The following is a 22,943-nucleotide window of genomic DNA, read 5'->3' on the forward strand; positions in this document are numbered from 1 at the left end:
CAGTGTGCATGTTTGTAAGCTTTGCTTTGTGTGTGTTACAGAGTGCATGTTTGTAAGCTTTACTTTGTGTGTTACAGAGTGCATATTTGTAAGCTTTAGTTTGTGTGTTACAGAGTGCATGTTTGTAAGCTTTACTTTGTGTATTACAGAGTGCATATTTGTAAGCTTTAGTTTGTGTGTTACAAAGTGCATGTTTGTAAGCTTTACTTTGTGTATTACAGGGTGCATGTTTGTAAGCTTTACTTTGTGTATTACAGAGTGACAGAGTATGTTGATCATCTTCATGAGAACTTCAAGAACCCCTGCATTGTAAAGAATGGGAGATATGTTGTCCCTAAGGTAGAGTATTTGGTGTGCTCAGTACATGCATCACCTAACCAAATTTCCACACCAAGTCACTACCTGCCTGGTAGTCATCTGTGTATCATTCAAGTTGTCTCACAACTGTTAGGTTTCCTCGCTGTATACTGAGACTGTACAGTTGCCCCAGTGTGTGTATTCTAGACTGTACAGTTGCCCCAGTGTGTGTATTCTAGACTGTACAGTTGCCCCAGCATGTGTATCTAGACTGTACAGTTGCCCCAGCATGTGTATTCTAGACTGTACAGTTGCCCCAGCATGTGTATTCTAGACTGTACAGTTGCCCCAGCATGTGTATCTTGACTGTACAGTTGCCCCAGCATGTGTATTCTAGACTGTACAGTTGCCCCAGCATGTGTATTCTAGTCTGTACAGTTGCCCCAGTGTGTGTATTCTAGACTGTACAGTTGCCCCAGCCTGTGTATTCTAGACTGTACAGTTGCCCCAGCATGTGTATTCTAGACTGTACAGTTGCCCCAGCATGTGTATTCTAGACTGTACAGTTGCCCCAGCATGTGTATTCTAGACTGTTATGTTAACCGGATGTTGTGTATTCTAGACTGTTATGTTAACCCGGGTGTTGTGTATTCTTAGACTGTTATGTTAACCGGGTGTTGTGTATTATAGACTGTTATGTTAACTGGGTGTTGTGTATTCTAGACTGTTATGTTAACGGGTGTTGTGTATTCTTAGACTGTTATGTTAACCCGGGTGTTGTGTATTCTAGACTGTTATGTTAACCGGGTGTTGTGTATTCTAGACTGTTATGTTAACTGGGTGTTGTGTATTCTAGACTGTTATGTTAACCGGGTGTTGTGTATTCTAGACTGTTATGTTAACCCGGGTGTTGTGTATTCTTAGACTGTTATGTTAACCTGGTGTTGTGTATTCTAAGACTGTAATGTTAACCGGGTGTTGTGTATTCTAGACTGTTATGTTAACCGGGTGTTGTGTATTCTAAGACTGTTATGTTAACCGGTGTTGTGTATTTTAAGACTGTTATGTTAACCGGGTGTTGTGTATTCTAAGACTGTTATGTTAACCTGGTGTTGTGTATACTAAGACTGTTATGTTAACCGGGTGTTGTGTATTCTTAGACTGTTATGTTAACCGGGTGTTGTGTATTCTAGACTGTTATGTTAACTGGGTGTTGTGTATTCTAGACTATTATGTTAACCGGGTGTTGTGTATTCTAGACTGTTATGTTAACTGGGTGTTGTGTATTCTAGACTGTTATGTTAACCAGGTGTTGTGTATTCTAGACTGTTATGTTAACCGGGTGTTGTGTATTCTAGACTGTTATGTTAACCGGGTGTTATGTATTCTAGACTGTTATGTAAACTGGGTGTTGTGCATTCTAGACTGTTATGTTAACCGGGTGTTGTGTATTCTAGACTGTTATGTTAACCAGGTGTTGTGTATTCTAGAGTGTTATGTTAACCAGGTGTTGTGTATTCTAGACTGTTATGTTAACTGGGTGTTGTGTATTCTAGACTGTTATGTTAACCCGGGTGTTGTGTATTCTAGACTGTTATGTTAACCGGGTGTTGTGTATTCTAGACTGTTATGTTAACTGGGTGTTGTGTATTCTAGACTGTTATGTTAACCCGGGTGTTGTGTATTCTAGACTGTTATGTTAACCGGGTGTTGTGTATTCTAGACTGTTATGTTAACTGGGTGTTGTGTATTCTAGACTGTTATGTTAACTGGGTGTTGTGTATTCTAGACTGTTATGTTAACCGGGTGTTGTGTATTCTAGACTGTTATGTTAACCGGTGTTGTGTATTCTAAGACTGTTATGTTAACCGGGTGTTGTGTATTCTAGACTGTTATGTTAACCGGATGTTGTGTATTCTAGACTGTTATGTTAACCGGTGTTGTGTATTCTAAGACTGTTATGTTAACCGGATGTTGTGTATTCTAGACTGTTATGTTAACCGGATGTTGTGTATTCTAGACTGTTATGTTAACCGGGTGTTGTGTATTCTAGACTGTTATGTTAACCAGGTGTTGTGTATTCTAGACTGTTATGTTAACCGGGTGTTGTGTATTCTAGACTGTTATGTTAACCGGATGTTGTGTATTCTAGACTGTTATGTTAACTGGGTGTTGTGTATTCTAAGACTGTTATGTTAACCGGTTGTTGTGTATTCTAGACTGTTATGTTAACCGGGTGTTGTGTATTCTAAGACTGTTATGTTAACCGGGTGTTGTGTATTCTAAGACTGTTATGTTAACCCGGTGTTGTGTATTCTAGACTGTTATGTTAACCGGGTGTTGTGTATTCTAGACTGTTATGTTAACCGGGTGTTGTGTATTCTAGACTGTTATGTTAACCGGGTGTTGTGTATTCTAAGACTGTTATGTTAACCGGGTGTTGTGTATTCTAAGACTGTTATGTTAACCGGGTGTTGTGTATTCTAGACTGTTATGTTAACCGGGTGTTGTGTATTCTAAGACTGTTATGTTAACCGGGTGTTGTGTATTCTAAGACTGTTATGTTAACCGGGTGTTGTGTATTCTAGACTGTTATGTTAACCGGGTGTTGTGTATTCTAGACTATTATGTTAACCGGGTGTTGTGTATTCTAGACTATTATGTTAACCGGGTGTTGTGTATTCTAGACTATTATGTTAACCGGATGTTGTGTATTCAAAGACTTGTTTCCCTGGTGCCAAGTATTTTTAACTGTTGTGTTTCAGGCTCCGGGCTACAGTGCCGATATGCTGGAATCCTCCCTGGACAAGTTTGAGTACCCTACAGGAGCTGAGTGGAAGAGGCTGATAGCAGAGGGGGTGTACAGTGCAGAGTAGGGGTGTACAGTGCAGAGTAGGGGTGTACAGTACAGAGTAGAGGTGTGGTGTGAGTAGGGGTGTACAGTGCAGAGTAGGGGTGTGGTTTGAGTAGGGGTGTACAGTGCAGAGTAGGGGTGTGGTGTGAGTAGGGGTGTACAGTGCAGAGTAGGGGTGTACAGTGCAGAGTAGGGGTGTACAGTGCAGAGTAGGGGTGTGGTGTGAGTAGGGGTGTACAGTGCAGAGTAGGGGTGTACAGTGCAGAGTAGGGGTGTACAGTGCAGAGTAGGGGTGTGGTGTGAGTAGGGGTGTACAGTGCAGAGTAGGGGTGTGGTGTGAGTAGGGGTGTACAGTGCAGCGTAGGGGTGTGGTGTGAGTAGGGGTGTACAGTGCAGAGTAGGGGTGTACAGTGCAGAGTAGGGGTGTACAGTGCAGAGTAGGGGTGTGGTGTGAGTAGGGGTGTACAGTGCAGAGTAGGGGTGTACAGTGCAGAGTAGGGGTGTACAGTGCAGAGTAGGGGTGTACAGTGCAGAGTAGGGGTGTGGTGTAAGTAGGGGTGTACAGTGCAGAGTAGGGGTGTACAGTGCAGCGTAGGGGTGTGCTGTGAGTAGGGGTGTACAGTGCAGAGTAGGGGTGTACAGTGCAGAGTAGGGGTGTGGTGTGAGTAGGGGTGTACAGTGCAGAGTAGGGGTGTACAGTGCAGCGTAGGGGTGTGCTGTGAGTAGGGGTGTACAGTGCAGAGTAGGGGTGTACAGTGCAGAGTAGGGGTGTACAGTGCAGAGTAGGGGTGTACAGTGCAGAGTAGGGGTGTGGTGTGAGTAGGGGTGTACAGTGCAGAGTAGGGGTGTACAGTGCAGAGTAGGGGTGTGGTGTGAGTAGGGGTGTACAGTGCAGAGTAGGGGTGTACAGTGCAGCGTAGGGGTGTGCTGTGAGTAGGGGTGTGGTGTGAGTAGGGGTGTACAGTGCAGAGTAGGGGTGTACAGTGCAGCGTAGGGGTGTGCTGTGAGTAGGGGTGTACAGTGCAGAGTAGGGGTGTACAGTGCAGAGTAGGGGTGTGCTGTGAGTAGGGGTGTACAGTGCAGAGTAGGGATGTACAGTGCAGAGTAGGGGTGTGGTGTGAGTAGGGGTGTACAGTGCAGAGTAGGGGTGTGCAGAGTAGGGGTGTGGTGTGAGTAGGGGTGTACAGTGCAGAGTAGGGGTGTACAGTGCAGCGTAGGGGTGTGCTATGAGTAGGGGTGTACAGTGCAGAGTAGGGGTGTACAGTGCAGAGTAGGGGTGTACAGTGCAGAGTAGGGGTGTACAGTGCAGAGTAGGGGTGTGGTGTGAGTAGGGGTGTACAGTGCAGAGTAGGGGTGTACAGTGCAGAGTAGGGGTGTGCTGTGTGTAGGGGTGTACAGTGCAGAGTAGGGGTGTGGTGTGAGTAGGGGTGTACAGTGCAGAGTAGGGGTGTACAGTGCAGAGTAGGGGTGTCAGTATGGAGAAGGGTAAGGATGTGTGTGAGTCAGTGTGGAGAAGGGCTGGGGTTGTTCAGTATATGGTAAGGGTGTGTGTGGGGGTTGTTCTGTGTAGTTTGGCCGGAGGTGTTCAGTACATTAAAAGTTCAGTACATGTATATTTAAAGCAGTAATTGTTTATTGTTAAGCAAGTTTATCTCTGCAGCCATTGAAATATGCAGCTACTCGCCGACTCGCCTTGCATCAAAACACGTGGCTTGTGTACTCGCGGGCAGATGACCACGGAGTAAGCTGATCACTGTGTCGAATTAACGAGACTGATTAATGAGTGATTTCAGCAATTCGTTGCAAATTAGGTGTGTCAGAGTCGGAGTGCGAGACTGTCGGATTAACGGGTCTAAATAGCACTGATTAAATCAGTTCCCATCATTTGTGTCGGATAAAGCCGATTGTCAGATTAACAAGACTTGACTGTATATGGTAAGGGTGTACATGTGTGTAGGGGGTTGTTCAGTGTGGAGTAGGGCAGGGGTCGTTCAGTGTATAGTAATGGTGTGTGGAGAGGTTGTTCTGTGTAGAGTTGGGCTGGTGGTGTTCAGTGTATATGGGTCGGTGAGGTGTAGAGGTGGGATTGTGAAGGTGATGGAGGTGGGGGTAGGGGATATAGTGTACATCACATAGTTAGTGTGGGTGTACAGTGCTTTCATCAGTACTTATGGCAATATGTTACATTAAGGGTAACACATCCAGATCTCCCCCGTCCTGATGGCAGCTTGTTTCTGGTGCAGCTGCACCCTCTCAAGGCATTCCAGAGATGTTTGAAATAGAATCTTTCTTTTCACGCTCTTCATCAGATTTCAGTATTATCTCTCATTGTCCCCCGCCGCGCGAAAGCGCGGATCGGGGGATATAGTATTCACGACCGTCCGTGCGTCCCACCTGTTTGTTGCCGCGATATCTCAAGAACTAAACGCTGGATTGTCTTCATATTTGGAACTATGGTGTATATACAGACTCCGCAGACACCAGTCGGTTTGGGTGACCTTGACCCCATTTTCAAGGTCACAGCTGGCAAATCTGCTTTTGGAGTTGGAAAACGGTGTTGCCGCAATATCTCAAGAACTAATCGCTGGATTGTCGTCATATTTGGTACTATGGTATATATACAGGCGGGGGACATTTCGTCACTTTGTGACAAATACTTGTTTGTAGATTGATTTTTGTAGAAGCATGATTCAGATGGAAATAGGTTTTTCATGTAGATCACCGAAATGAACCAGTGATATTTCAAGTCAGTGTGATATTGGCACCCAAGATGATATTATTTAATTCATAAGTCACATGAACAATATTATTATTCTTTGATTCCAGTTCATTCATTATCCAGGTCTTGTTGAGGTACGACTGTCTACATATAGTATGTTAATAGTCAGATAACCTTTCATGCATGTTATCTTGATTGTAGTCTCTAGTCAGAATAAACTCAATTCAGGAATCATCTTGTGTAAGTTTTTATTCAAAATAAATATACATGTACATTTAATTTTGTACAAATATGACTTTATCAATATATTTGGAACAATTTTCCTTTTAAGATTATATATCTGTAATGTAGAATACAAGTAGAGTTGGTCACACACTACGACATAAACAAGTAGTTATATTTCCACGGGAAGTGTTTGTGTACAGCGTATGGGAGACGCCTGAATGTCCCTGAATGGAGACATACGGGTGTCAGTAACAGACATTCATCAGAAAAGTACAAAGACATGAAACAGTTGAAACTCGACATGGACCTCGATCATTCGGTCACCTCAGGAAAGGCAAGGCATAGCCCGGATGTAGTACAGAGTACCATTGCCGGAGTTGTCATCCCTATTGTTTCATCACCTCCATCACACAACGTGGTCACTGAAGAGACTAACTTGAAACTTAGCATGTAACGATTGACCAAATATTCGATGCATTGCAATCTGTGATGAACGATACATATATTTATCACCATGGAGACGATACAAAAGCTAGCATTTACAGTTACGGTGCTCCTGAGGCTGTCGAGAGTTGCTATGGTATTTAAATCGAGGGACCCTCTGACAAAGACACCTTGATCTTCATGCTTAATTTTGAAATCTGAAACAATACACATTCATTCTGTAATTCAGGTGTAGATGTACACACATAACCTTCGTTCTCAAGATGTTTTGACGCCTACATTGTTGTCATTTCAATATGTTTTAGTGCGCAAAAACTTCTTGAAATGAAGTTGCATTTCTGCAACAGCTCGTATCGTATCATGTATCACATCATGACCCTACCATTGAAATACATGTCGTATCGTGATCCTACCATTGAAATACATGTCGTATTGTGATCCTACCATTGAAATACATGTCGTATCTTGATCCTACCATTAAAATACATGTTGTATCGTGATCCTACAATTGAAATACATGTTGTATTATGATCCTACCATTGAAATACATGTCGTATCGTGATCCTACCATTGAAATACATGTCGTATCGTGACCCTACCATTGAAATACATGTCATATCGTCATCTTACCATTAAAATACATGTTGCATCGTGACCCTACATGTCGTATCATGATCCTACCATTGAAATACATGTCGTATCGTGACCCTACCATTGAAATACGAGTCGCATCGTGACCCTACCATTGAAATACATGTCGTATCGTGACCCTACCATTGAAATACATGTCGTATCGTGACCCTACCATTGAAATACGAGTCGCATCGTGACCCTACCATTGAAATACATGTCGCATCGTGACCCTACCATTGAAATACAAGTCGCATCGTGATCCTACCATTGAAATACAAGTCGCATCGTGATCCTACCATTGAGATATGTGTTGTGTCGTATCGTGTCTGTGTACAGGCCTACCGACAATACCATCAGGTATGAGGAATCCTTAGATAAACTTACAACTGAAACAGCTTACCTCGCAGTCTCAAACTTTTATTCCGATGGAATGTACATGTATAACAATTTCTCATGTACCACCAATGTATAACAATTATTCATGTATCATGTATAACAATTCCTCATGTACAATGTATAACAATTATTCATGTAACATGTACAATGTTCAACAATTTCTAATGTATAACTCGAGTTGTTTTCCTAGTCATACAAACATATTGCACGTAGATTGTCTGTGAGTTGTCTGCCATTAGGACGCTGCATACTGTGATCTGAACTCATCAAATATGTAACTTGGGATGAAGGACTCCACCGACTGAAACAAGGGGATGCAAACTTGAAAGTAATTACCCAGTAATACCAATAATAGTTTCAGATACAATTTTTGCCGATCCTTGCATTAAAATCCTTTAAAGTTATATCATTGGGTGTGTCTTGACCGAATGACTGGTAGATTCCAAGAAAACGTGTGTACAGCTGATCGCTGTGTCCGGCTTAGTTTACGAGAAAATTCACAAGGTAATCTTAATCCCTGGATATAAAACAATGACTAGCAGAACCAAAAATACAATTTAAACGGTAAATCAACATGTCTGGTGATTTTTTATCTCAAATTTCGAATTTGTACTGACCAAGTTTCTCATCACCCATTCGTTTGCCGGACTTCACTATAGGGATACGGTGTAATATTTTTCTGCGCTTGGTATTCGGATTTTCTTTGTCCAAAATACTGAATCCGCTAGAGGGGTGCGCGCATTATACATGGGTGCGCACTATACTCAAGAAAATACGGTAATATGCACGAAGTATACAGAGAAAATCTCCCCCTTGTGTTTTGATATGAAAAATATCAACCAAAAAATTCTATAAGTCTCTGAGGAGCCAAGGAGTTTTAAACTTTTATCAGTGAATAAGAGGTGATGAAGGAGTAAGTATATACTCCCAAACGTTGTGTTCCTCATTATAAAGAAGTTGACATCCACAAATTCTCTTCCTAAATGTGTACCACTTCTAAATGCCTTCCAAAGACTTTATCAATGAATGTTGATAATTTTGATGTCCAAAGACACAAGGGTGAGATTGTATTTATTATCCAACATTATTTTCCCAACTTTTTCAAATTGTAAACAGTCATAAGCAGTGTCTTGAGTGTAAAAAGTACTGCTAACAGCTTCAGAGGCAGAGAGATTGGTGCTATCATTTGACGATATGGTAACCGATGAAATCACAACAGTGCAATTTCAATGCAGCAATATCACCTTGGAGAGATTGTTTGAACTCACCAAAGTGATATCTACGGTGGCTGCCAGTTTTGGATGATATACCGTATTCGACATAATAAGCGCCCAGGGCGCTCTCAAAATTAGAAATGGGGGCTCTCATTAGAATATATATTTTTTAGTTTAAAGAGCGTAAATTTCGTGGTTTATGCTGAAATGTTTATAAACGACAGATATATTTTTCCAGAATTTAATTGCCAATAATTAAGGGTGCATATAACAAACGTATTGTGCACGAATAAATTGCCTTGTGTACATCTATCAATCAGAAGGGGTGCTAATTGGGATTGTTCACTAGCCAATATATTATCAAATATCGCCATGGGCCCTTATTAGAGCTGGGTGCTTATTACGTCGAATACAGTATACTGTTCACACTTAGGGACCATTCATTTATAACAGTGGTGGGTTGGTCAGAGGGAGTCAGGTGAGGTTCACGAAAAAATGTGAGTCTCTGGGGTAGGCATAAAAAATAATGCACATATTTTGGGAGGGTAAGGAAATGGACATTTCATTATAAAAATATAAAGTACTTTTGCATTTTGTCTTCTTAAGGGAGGGTCATCCAAATATATGACAAGCATTAGAAGAGGGTAATTATAAATGGTAGTTCAGTGCATCAAAAACCTCTGATAATCGCCCCCCATCCACCACCAACCCCCCTGTAATAAATGACCGGTCCCTTATCCTAACAAAAGAAATGTCCACACTGGCGAACCAATCAGAATCAACACTTTAACTACTTAAAGTTCATGGCAGGGTAAGTGTAAGACTTTCATGCAATTTCAGTTCGCCGACAAACAAAGGTGTATGTTATTATTGATCTCTCTCAACCTTGCCGAGGCTTGTCCCCTTTACCCCCCCTCCCACCAACTCACCTTCCTGGGCATGCCGCTGTAGAAGATGAAGTCTTCCAGGAAGATGAGGACGTTGATGATATCCTGGGAGGCCTCGGGGGTCCGTGAACTGGAGGTAGGTGATGAGGAATACGTTTAAGCATGATAGTATCTCAGTCTAAGGTGAGATGTTCATGGAATGACATGCCGAAGGCCCCTTGATCTAATTAGAGCATCAATATGCCGGTATGTTTTTAAACACCCCAAAAACGTATCACTACACACATCCGTGCTCTTGAATTTATATTTGAGACAATATTTTAGCCTTTTGTGGTAACCACTGAATGCTGCTAGAGTTATTCGGAATACTTGTATACTACAATTTGATATACTAATGAATATGTATCACAATATGTTTGTAAAATACAGAAATACTGCAATTTTTTCAAAACAATACATATTTTTATCGCCTTGGCAAAGTTGACGAAAGTGACAAGTCAAAATGGAATTATGAAATTCAGAATTGTCACTGATCCACGAAACTATTCATGGCCAGCTTTTTGTATATAAGTGACAATTATGTATGCACTGTGACCTTAGCAACATTAAAAGAAATGGTGGACGAACACATGCAATGCATTGTGGCATGTATAGCAATACAGGAATTGTTATTGCAATAAAGTCACGCCAGTACCCATTACTAACGCTGTCAAGCTGCTGCCATGCACATACCTGCCAAGGACCTCCACCACGGAGCGGACATACTGCCCCAGGAAAGCCAGGAAGAAGTTGATGTTGTCCGAGTGGAACTGTTTCAACAGCGTGTAGCAGCCCACAATAAATGTTGGGGAGTCCAGCGGGTCAGTAGCCTTCTTGGACATCATGCCACCTGTCAACACAGATTCATACATAGACAGGGTTTTACTGGGACAGCAGCCTTCTTGGACACCATGCCACCTGTCAACACAGATTCTTACATAGACACGGTTTTACTGGGTCAGTAGCCTTCTTGGACACCATGACACCTGTCAACACAGATTCTTACATAGACAGGGTTTTACTGGGTCAGTAGCCTTCTTGGACACCATGCCACCTGTCAACACAGATTCATACACAGACAGGGTTTTACTGGGTCAGTAGCCTTCTTGGACACCATGCCACCTGTCAACACAGATTCATACACAGACAGGGTTTTACTGGGTCAGTAGCCTTCTTGGACACCATGCCACCTGTCAACACAGATTCATACATAGACTGGGTTTTACTGGGTCAGTAGTCTTCTTGGACACCATGCCACCTATCAACACAGATTCATACACAGACAGGGTTTTACTGGGTCAGTAGCCTTCCTGGACACCATGCCACCTGTCAACACAGATTCATACATAGACAGGGTTTTACTGGGTCAGTAGCCTTCTTGGACACCCTGCCACCTGTCAACACAGATTCATACACAGACTGGGTTTTAGTGGGACAGTAGCCTTCCTGGACACCATGCCACCTGTCCACACAGATTCATACATAGACTGGGTTTTACTGGGTCAGTAGCCTTCTTGGACACCCTGCCACCTGTCAACACTGATTCATACACAGACAGGGTTTTACTGGGTCAGTAGCCTTCTTGGACACCCTGCCACCTGTCAACACAGATTCTTACATAGACAGGGTTTTACTGGGTCAGTAGCCTTCTTGGACACCCTGCCACCTGTCAACACAGATTCATACATAGACTGGGTTTTACTGGGTCAGTAGCCTTCTTGGACACCATGCCACCTGTCAACACAGATTCATACATAGACTGGGTTTTACTGGGTCAGTAGCCTTCTGAGACACCATGCCTTAAACAACAACAAAAACCACAAAAAAAACCACAACACTTAACAAATGTTGGTTTAGACAGGGTCAATCTGATAGCAGATACATGTCAATATACATTTTCGTTTCAATTATCAAAATAATATGACAATTTTTATAATTTTTCCGAGATAAAATGCAATGCTGGTTATACTCATAACTTGACAGTAAACTGATGAACGTAGAACCTTATCAATTCATGTATTTGATCCCTGATTGCAAGGCATCAATTGTGTTGTTTTTGCAAAGCTTAGAAGGGGAGACAACTCACTGATGCTTTTGTTGTAGACAAGTTTTGGCAACTGAGAGATGGTAAACAGGAAGTTGAAGAGAGGGAAGTAGGGCAGGCGGGCCGTTGTGATGTAGATCTGGAACAGTGAAACAACATTCAAACACCAGCTTTCACATATAATATCTGTACCGAAATGGAGAATCAACCCAGATCTCCTAAATCACCAGCCAACTATTAGATCTCTAGATACTAGACCATCTCTGTCTTTCCAATGTCAAACTTTATCATTTATTCTGATCAAACTGCACATAAATTCTCAATGAAAGGAACAAGGAGAGAAATCATAGACATGATCATCTAAATGATTTCAACTACACAATGGGGTTACCCACAGATGTCTTGGGGCGGTCGGGTAGCCTAGTGGTTAAAGCGTTCGCTCGTCATGCTGAAGACCCGGGTTCGATTCCCGACATGGGTACAATGTGTGAAGCCCATTTCTGGAGTCCCCCGCCGTGATATTGCTGGAATATTGCTAAAAGCGGCGTAAAACCATACTCACCCTCTCACTCACTCACTACAGCCTTAGAAATATAGAGGACTTGTGAAAACGTTTGAATGGCATTTAGAAGTGATACACATAAGAGAGAGAGTTTATGGATGTAAACTTTTTTATTATAAGGTGAACGATGAAGGAGTAAGCATACTCCAAATCTTTGTGTTCCTCATTATAAAGAAGTTGACATCCATAAATTCTCACTCTTAGTGTCAGCCTTATTTCACTAGTCCTTGGCCATGGCACAATTTAGTAGTCTCGGGCTAGTTGACTCATGAGATTTGGCTGTTTGTATGAATGTTTATGCAGTTGCTCATTGTATACGGGGCATGTTGGTGGATTCTGTAATCAGCTACCAAGACATCTGTGAGCGTGAGTGATTGCTTCACACATTGTTCTAAGGCTGTACAAATGCAATGAGACTGCAGGCTGCAGCACCTTGAGGAGTGGGTTGTGGAAGCCGGCAGACTCCAGGTAGGAGGTGAGCTCATACATCAGGGGGTTCTCCTCTTTGGGGTAGGGCAGACTCGGGTCCTGGTAGTGCCGCTCGATGTCAGCCAACAGGGCGCTGGAGGAGGGGGGAGAGATGAGTCACTACCATCACAAAATGCAGAGTTCGAAATTAATCATGAAAATTAGTTTCATTTTTAAAACAGAAATATTGAAAGGGTGCCCTTGATTCAAATGCAGACAAACTCATTTGCCTTGTGTCGGAATTAGTTGATTGCCTGTTACCCGAGGCTAAAAACATTTTTGTCAGGCTAGTTACATGTATGAGCTACCAGTCCATCTGACTTGTTGGAAGTAAGGATTGTTACGGACACGGCAATGCCCCAAGATCCCCTTAGTTCTATGGATGTATCCTAAGGAGGTGTCAGATCCTCATACTGGCAGGTATCGTATCGGGAATAAAAGATCTGATTTTACCCAGATTGTTCAGATGCAGGCAGAATAGATGTTGGAGCAAGCTCCCACTACACAACAGTTCACGTGCATCTACTTCTAAGGGGTTTGGTTGGCCTTACTTGTTCATGGTCTGCAAGGCATTAGCATGGAACTTGGAGTCGAACTTGCACGATGTGTTGAGCTCATAGGCGATCTGTCGTCTCAGCAGCTGCATCTGCCCAACCTGCAGGAACATTCACCATCACAACATTGTGATCATCACATCAGAGAGAAACCAGTGTCTTCCTTGATCGATTATGGGTTGATAAAAGGTGTCAATCTCTACTCCAAATGTTGACACATCAAAAGTACTCCATGTAAAATTGAGACCATATCAACCTGGGCCATGGCAATCTTAGCACTACGACTGTCATAAGTCTTTGTTAAAGTATGGAAGTTACAATGATCTTAGCACTAAGAACGTATTGTGGAATTCAGCCTTGGGTTACAATGTTACCACTCTGGCTAGGGTAAGCCCAGTACTTTAACACAAACCTATGACAGTCTCAGCACTAAGGTCACTTTGTCCAGCAGGGCCTGGGTTACAATGTTACCACTCGGGCTAGGCCCATACTATACTGACTGATAATCACTTTGAGGAAAGGAACCCTGATCCAAAGAAATAGTTCTCAGCATGCCCTAATGTGATGTTAGAATGACCTGATTCCATGCTCCTGGGACAGCAGCTTGGCAGAACCTAGAAACTGTATATGAACACACTGTACAAGCCTCATCGGCCTACCTCCGACACAACACAATGGATGAATGGACGGGGCTTGCAACTCACCCTGAGGATAATGTCCAGGAATGGCGCCCACAGCTTGTTGGCCTTGGAGATAGCCTGGGAGTACACCTTCTGGGGTTGGGCTGTGGACAAGGACAGGGTCGTGAATGGGGTCGCACATTGGGGCAGTGCAAAACGTTTGGATGGGGATGCACTTCAGGGCAGTGCAGGGTGTGTGTGGCTGCCTGTACTAATCTGGATTAATGCCGGTTCTAGTGCTAGCCCACTGAGATACCATGCCACAGCTCAACATGAATACCCCAAAGTACCTTCAATGTAGCACTGATGAGTGACATTATGCGTGCAGTACTTTTAATCTCATAACAGGTGTTAGCGATCTTAATAATCAAATTAATGTTTGATTTATCAAATCACACAGTGATGTACACAATGACAATCTACAGACATCTGATCCTAAGATACTGTCGAACACGGAGAAAGTGCTATGGATAATATCAAGAACCAATATCTACCAGTCAACTGATCTAGGCCTAATGGATATACATATACAACTTCTTTATTACAATCAGTGCTACGTTTTGGTGTAGATTGTAACACCGTTATCAAGCAAGTGATGTAATATCTACCTCGAAACGTCGCATTCATTGTAATACAGAAGTTGTATAGCCATAGAATTATCTCCCTTGTTCATCATACCAACTTTATATGCCACTTAAAGAAATTATGATATTGTCCATTGTTACAAAATGGAGCTCATTGAAACTAAAACATTGTCGCTATCTAGATGAAAAAACATCACATCAAAGATCCTGATAAACTTTGCATGTCTTGCTTATTTGGAATAAAAACAACCAATATTTCTGAAGACCCAAAGTTAATTTAAATGTCTGTCAAAGTTTTGCTGACTTTTTGCACTCAAGATTGATAAACATTTCTGTCCTATACTCTGTGTCTGTGAAACTCACGGATGGTGCCCTGGAGGGGGTTGAGAGTCCTGGTGACCGAGCCGAAGAACTCCATCCAGTTCTTGTCGCGGAAGACGCCCCTCATGATCTGCATCTGGTAGCTCTGCAACTCCTTGACGATCATGAAACACAGCAGACGGTCCAGACCAGACAGCCCGAAACTCCCTACAGCTCTCTGGGGACAGAATGTACAGGTTTAATGACACAGATGATCCTCAATAACAGCCCCTAACTCCCTACAGCTCTCTGGGGACAGAATTAACAGGTTTAATCACACAGATGATCCTCAATAACAGCCCCTAACTCCCTACAGCTCTCTGGGGACAGAATGTACAGATATAATCACACAGATGATCCTCAATAACAGCCCCTAACTCCCTACTGCTCTCTGGGGACAGAATTAACAGGTTTAATCACACAGATGATCCTCAATAACAGCCCCTAACTCCCTACTGCTCTCTGGGGACAGAATTAACAGGTTTAATCACACAGATGATCCTCAATAACAGCCCCTAACTCCCTACAGCTCTCTGGGGACAGAATGTACAGATATAATCACACAGATGATCCTCAATAACAGCCCCTAACTCCCTACTGCTCTCTGGGGACAGAATTAACAGGTTTAATCACACAGATGATCCTCAATAACAGCCCCTAACTCCCTACAGCTCTCTGGGGACAGAATGTACAGGTTTAATCACACAGATGATCCTCAATAACAGCCCCTAACTCCCTACAGCTCTCTGGGGACAGGATGTACAGGTTTAATCACACAGATGATCCTCAATAACAGCCCCTAACTCCCTACAGCCCTCTGGGGACAGAATGTACAGGTTTAATCGCACAGATGATCCTCAATAACAGCCCCTAACTCCCTACAGCTCTCTGGGGACAGAATGTACAGATATAATCACACAGATGATCCTCAATAACAGCCCCTAACTCCCTACTGCTCTCTGGGGACAGAATTAACAGGTTTAATCACACAGATGATCCTCAATAACAGCCCCTAACTCCCTACAGCTCTCTGGGGACAGAATGTACAGGTTTAATCACACAGATGATCCTCAATAACAGCCCCTAACTCCCTACTGCTCTCTGGGGACAGAATGTACAGGTTTAATCATACAGATGATCCTCAATAACAGCCCCTAACTCCCTACAGCTCTCTTGGGACAGGATGTACAGGTTTAATCGCACAGATGATCCTCAATAACAGCCCCTAACTCCCTACAGCCCTCTGGGGACAGAATGTACAGGTTTAATCGCACAGATGATCCTCAATAACAGCCCCTAACTCCCTACAGCTCTCTGGGGACAGAATGTACAGATATAATCACACAGATGATCCTCAATAACAGCCCCTAACTCCCTACAGCTCTCTTGGGACAGGATGTACAGGTTTAACGACACAGATGATCCTCAATAACAGCCCCTAACTCCCTACAGCTCTCTTGGGACAGGATGTACAGGTTTAATCACACAGATGATCCTCAATAACAGCCCCTGACTCCCTACAGCTCTCTGGGGACAGGATGTACAGGTTTAATCATACAGATGATCCTCAATAACAGCCCCTAACTCCCTACAGCTCTCTGGGGACAGGATGTACAGGTTTAATCACACAGATGATCCTCAATAACAGCCCCTAACTCCCTACAGCTCTCTGGGGACAGAATGTACAGGTTTAATCATACAGGTGACCATCAACAACCAGCCTAAAACTCCCTACAGCTCTCTGGGGACAGGATGTACAGATATAATCACACAGATGATCCTCAATAACAGCCCCTAACTCCCTACAGCTCTCTGGGGACAGAATGTACAGGTTTAATCATACAGGTGACCATCAACAACCAGCCTAAAACTCCCTACAGCTCTCTGGGGACAGGATGTACAGATTTAATCACACAGATGATCCTCAATAACAGCCCCTAACTCCCTACAGCTCTCTGGGGACAGAATGTACAGGTTTAATCATACAGGTGACCATCATGAACCAGCCTAAAACTCCTAACAGCTCTCTGGGGACAGGATGTACATACAGGTGAATCTCAAGCCAGGATAGTTTGTATCAGTGGAAATCTTGCACAAATATATTACTAGTTGATTTTTGTTTTTAGCTAATTGACTGAAATTGTTAGGGGTCTTAGGGGATTGTGACAATTTTTAATATTTTGCAGTTTTCAATATGCATCACATCTGATTAAGGTCACTTACATGCAGTTTCTGGAACAGTGTTCTGTTGCAGACTTCAGCTCGGGTCTTCAGGTCGTACCAGGCCTTCATCTGGTCAATGTATGCAGTTTGTCTGGAAACAATGTACATACATAGCTTATGCCCAGGACTAAGCTGAATGTATAGTAATCATTTCAAGACAGTCTATCGTGAAAGGTTTAGATAACTTCATATATATTATGTTGTGAGTGAGTTTGGTTCAACACTGCTTTCAACAGTATTCCAGTTATATCACAATGTGTCAGCTTAATGTCAGAGGAAAGCCTGAAGTGATGTAGGTCTCAGACGTCTGCATCAAGAACTGTCCACCATGATAGGGTACAACACCCATCAGCCAAGTCACAGGATGGAACCTTATCCTCAGTTAACTTGACTCTTGAATGACTGTCGTGAGACTGAGATCAATACCTGGGGTCAGTGATGCGGAGGATCTCCCGGGCCAGCCGACCGATGAAGTTGACGCTCTCATCAACGGGAGGGAAGCGTGGAATGGGTATGGCGGTGGACTGGTAGATGCTCTCCCAGTCCTGGACCTTGGTGCGGAGGAAGCTGTTACACTCCTGCTCCACGTTGTAGTTGATGATGCGAGACACCTCCTCCTGCCAGATCTTCAGGCCGTAGATGTTCACATAGTCCTGGATGTACTCGAAGGAGCGGCGGAAGCCATCCATCTTCTCCCCCAGCATTGTCAGGCGTGGCAGCAGCTCATTCACCTGAATAGAGATGACCCAGTTACAGAACTGCTTGCATATGGTAACAGGCCATTTCTGATCAACAGAATGAGCAACAAATTGTTTGTATGTGTGAGGATAAATTGAGTGTATTAATTTGATGACCATGTTGAAAGTTCAGATTATTTGAACTTACGAAGGTGCATCACATTGAGAGAAAACTCGTTTGAGCCTGAAATGTCTGCAGCTCTCTGTGTTAGGTAATGGTTCTATGCACCGAAACACTTTGAAAATGCATAATCAACTTTAATTCGAAATCAGAAAAGATATGAGCATTTCTGATTAAACGCAATGTTTTTATACTTACCTGACGCTAGAAATTCCATCTCCAAACAAAACGAATGAGATTCAAACCTATACAATTACATTGTTTTGTAGAATTTTCCTATTCGGAATATTCTATAAGTAATACGTTACCACTGTTATACCGAGGCTGTTGTCTCCCACAACTGCTGCTATAGCGAAATCTACCACAGAGATCTCAATTACCTCATGCAGCACGTGCGTAGCCACCTAGCTGCCATGTGACACCCTTCACTCTTGTCTCCTGCGAGAGCAAGTGCTCGGGGGACGGACGGGCGGGCAGCAGCCCAGTGGTAACGTATTACTTATAGAATATTCCGAATAGGAAAATTCTACAAATTACATTAAGTAATACGTTACCACTGTTATACCGAGGCTGACTACCACAGTAGGCGGTGGGGAGCACCTACAACCCGAATCCTGACTGCTAGCGTTCCTTCCGACCAGCGGAAGTAAACACCAAGGCGGAAGCACTCGATGCGCATGCACCTAGCTAGGCGTTACCCTATAGGAATACCAAAGCACTGTCAAGCGCATACCGTAAGGCTCAATCGTCAATGCCAAAACGATTGGTGACTCCAAACGGCCCCACTGGATAGGTATTTCATCGCCGCAGCGGATGAGAACACTGTATCCGCGTGAGCTAAATCTTAGATCAGGTTAAACAGTCGAAAAGAGGGAAATTAATTTCCTTCAGACCGTATATCCCAGAGCAAGCCTACTTAAAGTATGCATTAGGCGCGTGACCTAATTCCAGTATTCGTAAGCATGTATCGCAAGGTTGGAATACACGACAGACAATTAAATGCATAATTGTCAAAATACAAATAAGGACAAAACACACAAAAAGCCGCCTCACCTGTGGTGTGAGTGCGCTGGTTTGCAGGACCCCCACTCCTGTACCCACGGCGTGGGAACATTGGAGACGACCCAGATTGACCACCGTGCAAGGACTGACGACTGCGGAGTTTGGAATTGCGCTGGACACACCCCCTAGATGACCGGTTGTGCCGCGATCAGCGGCCCAAGACGGTGCACCCCCTCCACGTCTTCATCAGAAACCTTTCTGAGGTAATGATTGGCAAAAACCGAGTCAGAACGCCAGTAACAACCTCGTAATATTCTGTGAACAGAGATATTCGAGTGTAGGGCAAATGTTGCCGCTAGCGCCCTGATCTCGTGCGGGTTTGACCCCGCTACCGGTAACCCCCGAGACCGGTACGCCAGATTGATGACAGAACGAAGCCACAACGCAATCGAGTTGCGAGTTATGTCAACCGTGCGATTAGGGTTACACGATATGAACAGACAGTCACGCCCTTGTCTACGTTCATTCGAAGCCTTAAGATAATACTTAAGGGCCCTAACCGGACACAGCGCTCTGTCCTCAGTATCAGCAGGATGTAAGATTTCTTTGAGGGATCTTACAGTGAATTCTCTCTCCGTTTGCCCGACTCTCTGATTCTTGGCGACAAAGCCCATGAGCAGGCCCAGGCGGACCGCTCCTTCGTCACCCCTATCGAATCGTACCTTGGCGACATCGAGTGCATGAATTTCGGATACACGTGCCGCCGTGGCAAAGGAGAGGAGAAATGCTGTTTTCCAAGTCACATGCCGGAACGAAGCACTATGCAAGGGTTCATACGGAGCTGATTGCAACACTAGGGAAAGATCCCAGGCCGGTGCCCGAAGGCGGCCCTTCTTAAGATCGTGCTGTTTGAAACCCTTGATAATACCCCGTATCACCGGCTCTTTGGAGAGACTGGTACCCATAGCAACGTCCCGTACCGTAGCAACGGACGAGACATAGTTGGCAATGGAACCCCCGGAGAGTTTCCGGGTCTCTCGCAAGTGAGACATGAAACGAGCAATATCCTGCACAGATACCTTATCTGGCGAATGAATGTGATGTTTACAACACCACTTCGTGAAAATAACCCAACGTGCATTATACACCTTCTGGGTAGAATCACGATGCATACTAACGTATGCCCGAGACGCCCGGCGAGAAAAACCTTTACTCCTCAGACGCTCGGTGACAACATCCACGCGTGCAGATTGAACTGCCCTGCGTTTGGATGAAGCTGACGGGTGTGAGGGTGGATCAAGAGATCCGGTCTCACAGGCAGTGGGAGTGGCGACTGCGTGACCTGGGTCAGCAAGTCGGGGTACCACGATCTGTTCGGCCACATGGGCGCGATCAGTAACATTCGACAGCGAACTCCTCGAAGCCGGCTTAGAATGTGTGGTATCAACGCTGTCGGCGGGTAAGCATAAGCGTCCAAGCCCGTCCAGTCTAACGCGAGAGCATCGTGATCGATGGCCCTCGGGTCCGGGACTGGTGATACAAACAACGGGAGTTGATTGTTGAACCCTGTTGCGAACAGGTCGACCATCGGACGACCCAAACGTTCGCACAGCCACTGAAACACCACTGGGTTCAGCATCCACTCTGTGGGGCTCGGATCCTGAGGCCTCGATAGAGCATCGGCCAGTACGTTCCGCACACCTGGGATGTGACGGGTGCGTATCTGGCACGGGACACTGTCCACCAGAGCGTAAAACTCGAACGTGAGATCGAGTAGCGAGTGACTGTGGGTTCCCCCCAGTTTGTTCACATAGGACACTACCGTCGTGTTGTCGGTCGCCAGCATGAGCCGGGCGTCGACGAGACGATGCTTCCAGTGATTGACTGCGTTGATCACTGCCTTGAACTCGAGACAATTGATGTGAAGACCTAGTTCGTCTACGCACCACAGCCCCGAGCTCACCTCCCCCTCTAGATGGGCGCCCCAGCCCACTAGAGAGGCGTCTGTATACAGGTTCAACGTGGCCCGGTAGGGCCGCATAGAGACTCCTGATAAGACATTGTAAGGGAGCGTCCACCACTCCAGATGCGGTCGGAGCCGATCCGGGAGGGCGACGGTCGCACTGTTCACCTCCGTTGCTAACAACTGGATTAAAAACCGTTGCAGCGGGCGGAGTTGGAGACGACCCCGTGCGGTGCAGTCCTGGGCTGATACAAGTAGCCCTAACAGCTGTTCCCAAAAGTGAACAGTCTGTTGCACCGCTAAGACTTTGGCAATCATCGCCTGAATTTTGTGCCACCGGTCTGGGGGGACAAATAGGCGATGGGACACCGTGTTGAACCGACCTCCGATGAACTGCAAGTTCTGAGAAGGGGTTAACTCGCTCTTGGGGAGATTGACAATCCACCCCAATTGCTCCAAGAGCCGACGTGCGAAAACGAGATGGCGTGACAGGGTGTCCGACATTCGATTTGCTACTAGCGAGTCGTCCAGGTACGCGAAGTACCGGACACCCCTCCGGTGGAGGAACCCCACTATGGGGGTGGTTAACCGGGTGAACAGCCAGGGAGCGGATGAAAGACCGAATGGGAGTACAACCCACTCGTAGTGCCTGCCTTGAAAGACAAACCTGAGATACTTCTGATGATCCGAGTGAATCGGAACATGCAGATAAGCATCCTTCAGGTCGATCGAAGCTAGCCAGTCGGCCGGCATGATCAGTGCTTTCAGGTCCGTCAAGCTCAACATTCTGAACTTGGGCGGTTTGCGCAGGTAGAACTCGTTGAACGATTTCAAGTTGTGAATCAATCTGAGTTCGGCACTGTCCTTCTTGGGAACGAGAAATATCCTGGAGTAAAACCCCGGTGTTATTTCTGGTAGAGCTAACTCCCGAACTGCCCTCTTCTCCACCAACCTGCCGATGGCATCGGCGAGGAAGGGAAGATCGGTTTCCGAATAGAAACCTGCCGACGGGGCAACGGTGAGCGGCGGATTCGCTATGAGATCGAGCCGATAGCCGTACCGAATCGTGTTGACCACCCACGGGTCGTCGAACACTTGTTCCCAATTCTCCCAGTAAGTCTGGAGTCTGGCTCCCACTGGGGAAAGAGAGGGGGGCCAGACGGGCTGCGGCAGGCGCAACTGTCCAGGGCCAAGTGACTCGGGGTCGCCTACGGGCCAACCGAAGTTGGCGCTGTCGGCATACGAACCCCTCCAATGAGAGTCACCTGGAGGGGCCCTTGCCGTCCTTAGACGACTTGGGCTTCCCCCAGTTCCCCTTCTTCCCGCGAAAGGGCTGCTGAGAACCCTTACCGGAGCCCTCAGAGCGGGGCTTCTTCCCGGAGGAAAGGCCTGCCGGACGCAGCATCCTGGGGCGCGCTCCGCTTCGGAGCGGCACCCAGGCGCCTATGCAAGGACCCCACAAGATCCAGTGTGTGCCGAGAGGCCTCGGCAGACACAGCGGCCTGTTGTTCCTTCAGAACCCCAGGGATCTTGTTATTAAACAGGGTCCGAGCAGACCAAGGCTGCGAAAGGAGCACCTCCTGATTAGCAGCGTCCAACCCTGAAGCAACCAGATACGACTGGCGCCGAAGAAAATGGCATGTGCCGGAAACAAAGGCCGAAGCCCCGGCAACGTACTCCAGGGAAGCATTCAAACCGAGCAAGCAGTTGTAAATGCGCTGGTCTCGGTCCGTGGGAGAACCTTCGACCAGACTGGCCGCTGCAGCCAGGTATGTGTCTCCGTGAGACATTGCCAGCATGGAGTGTCGAGCGAGGGTGTCCAGCTGTTGCAAGGTACCTTGTGGTACCGTGGCAACCGGTGGGGCACGGACCCCCAAACGCTCCACATGGGCTTCCGCAGAAGGACCAGCCTCGGGAAAGGCAAGGTCATGTACTGG

General features: G+C 45.3%; 2 protein-coding genes across 3 annotated transcripts in view; one reads left to right on the plus strand and one right to left on the minus strand.

Annotated features, from left to right (window-relative positions):
* The window catches only part of LOC124133189 (mitochondrial enolase superfamily member 1-like), a 29,766-nt gene extending 25,564 nt beyond the window's left edge, over positions 1-4,202 (plus strand). Inside the window, exons 16-18 of one of the 2 annotated variants that reach the window (XM_048400510.1) lie at positions 258-339; positions 3,063-3,175; positions 3,216-3,231. In XM_048400510.1, coding sequence (XP_048256467.1) covers positions 258-339; positions 3,063-3,173 — 193 coding nt within the window. In that variant the 3' untranslated portion in view covers positions 3,174-3,175; positions 3,216-3,231. Of the gene's footprint in view, positions 1-257; positions 340-3,062 lie in introns of both variants that reach the window. The other variant, XM_048400509.1, reaches the window with a different exon arrangement.
* Positions 4,203-5,839: 1,637 nt separating this feature from the next.
* Positions 5,840-22,943, minus strand: part of LOC124133190 (WASH complex subunit 5-like) — a 37,801-nt gene continuing 20,697 nt past the window's right edge. Inside the window, exons 18-27 of the mRNA XM_048400511.1 lie at positions 17,610-17,914; positions 17,184-17,274; positions 14,964-15,138; positions 14,041-14,120; positions 13,334-13,437; positions 12,747-12,876; positions 11,795-11,891; positions 10,402-10,558; positions 9,712-9,799; positions 5,840-7,869 (exon numbers count right to left, since the gene is read on the minus strand). Coding sequence (XP_048256468.1) covers positions 7,804-7,869; positions 9,712-9,799; positions 10,402-10,558; positions 11,795-11,891; positions 12,747-12,876; positions 13,334-13,437; positions 14,041-14,120; positions 14,964-15,138; positions 17,184-17,274; positions 17,610-17,914 — 1,293 coding nt within the window. The 3' untranslated portion in view covers positions 5,840-7,803. The remainder of the gene's footprint in view (positions 7,870-9,711; positions 9,800-10,401; positions 10,559-11,794; positions 11,892-12,746; positions 12,877-13,333; positions 13,438-14,040; positions 14,121-14,963; positions 15,139-17,183; positions 17,275-17,609; positions 17,915-22,943) is intronic.

Source organism: Haliotis rufescens, unplaced genomic scaffold (genome assembly GCF_023055435.1).
Source record: "Haliotis rufescens isolate VD_foot unplaced genomic scaffold, xgHalRufe1.0.p SCAF_2, whole genome shotgun sequence".
In the NCBI taxonomy this organism is placed as follows: Eukaryota; Metazoa; Mollusca; class Gastropoda; order Lepetellida; family Haliotidae; genus Haliotis; species Haliotis rufescens.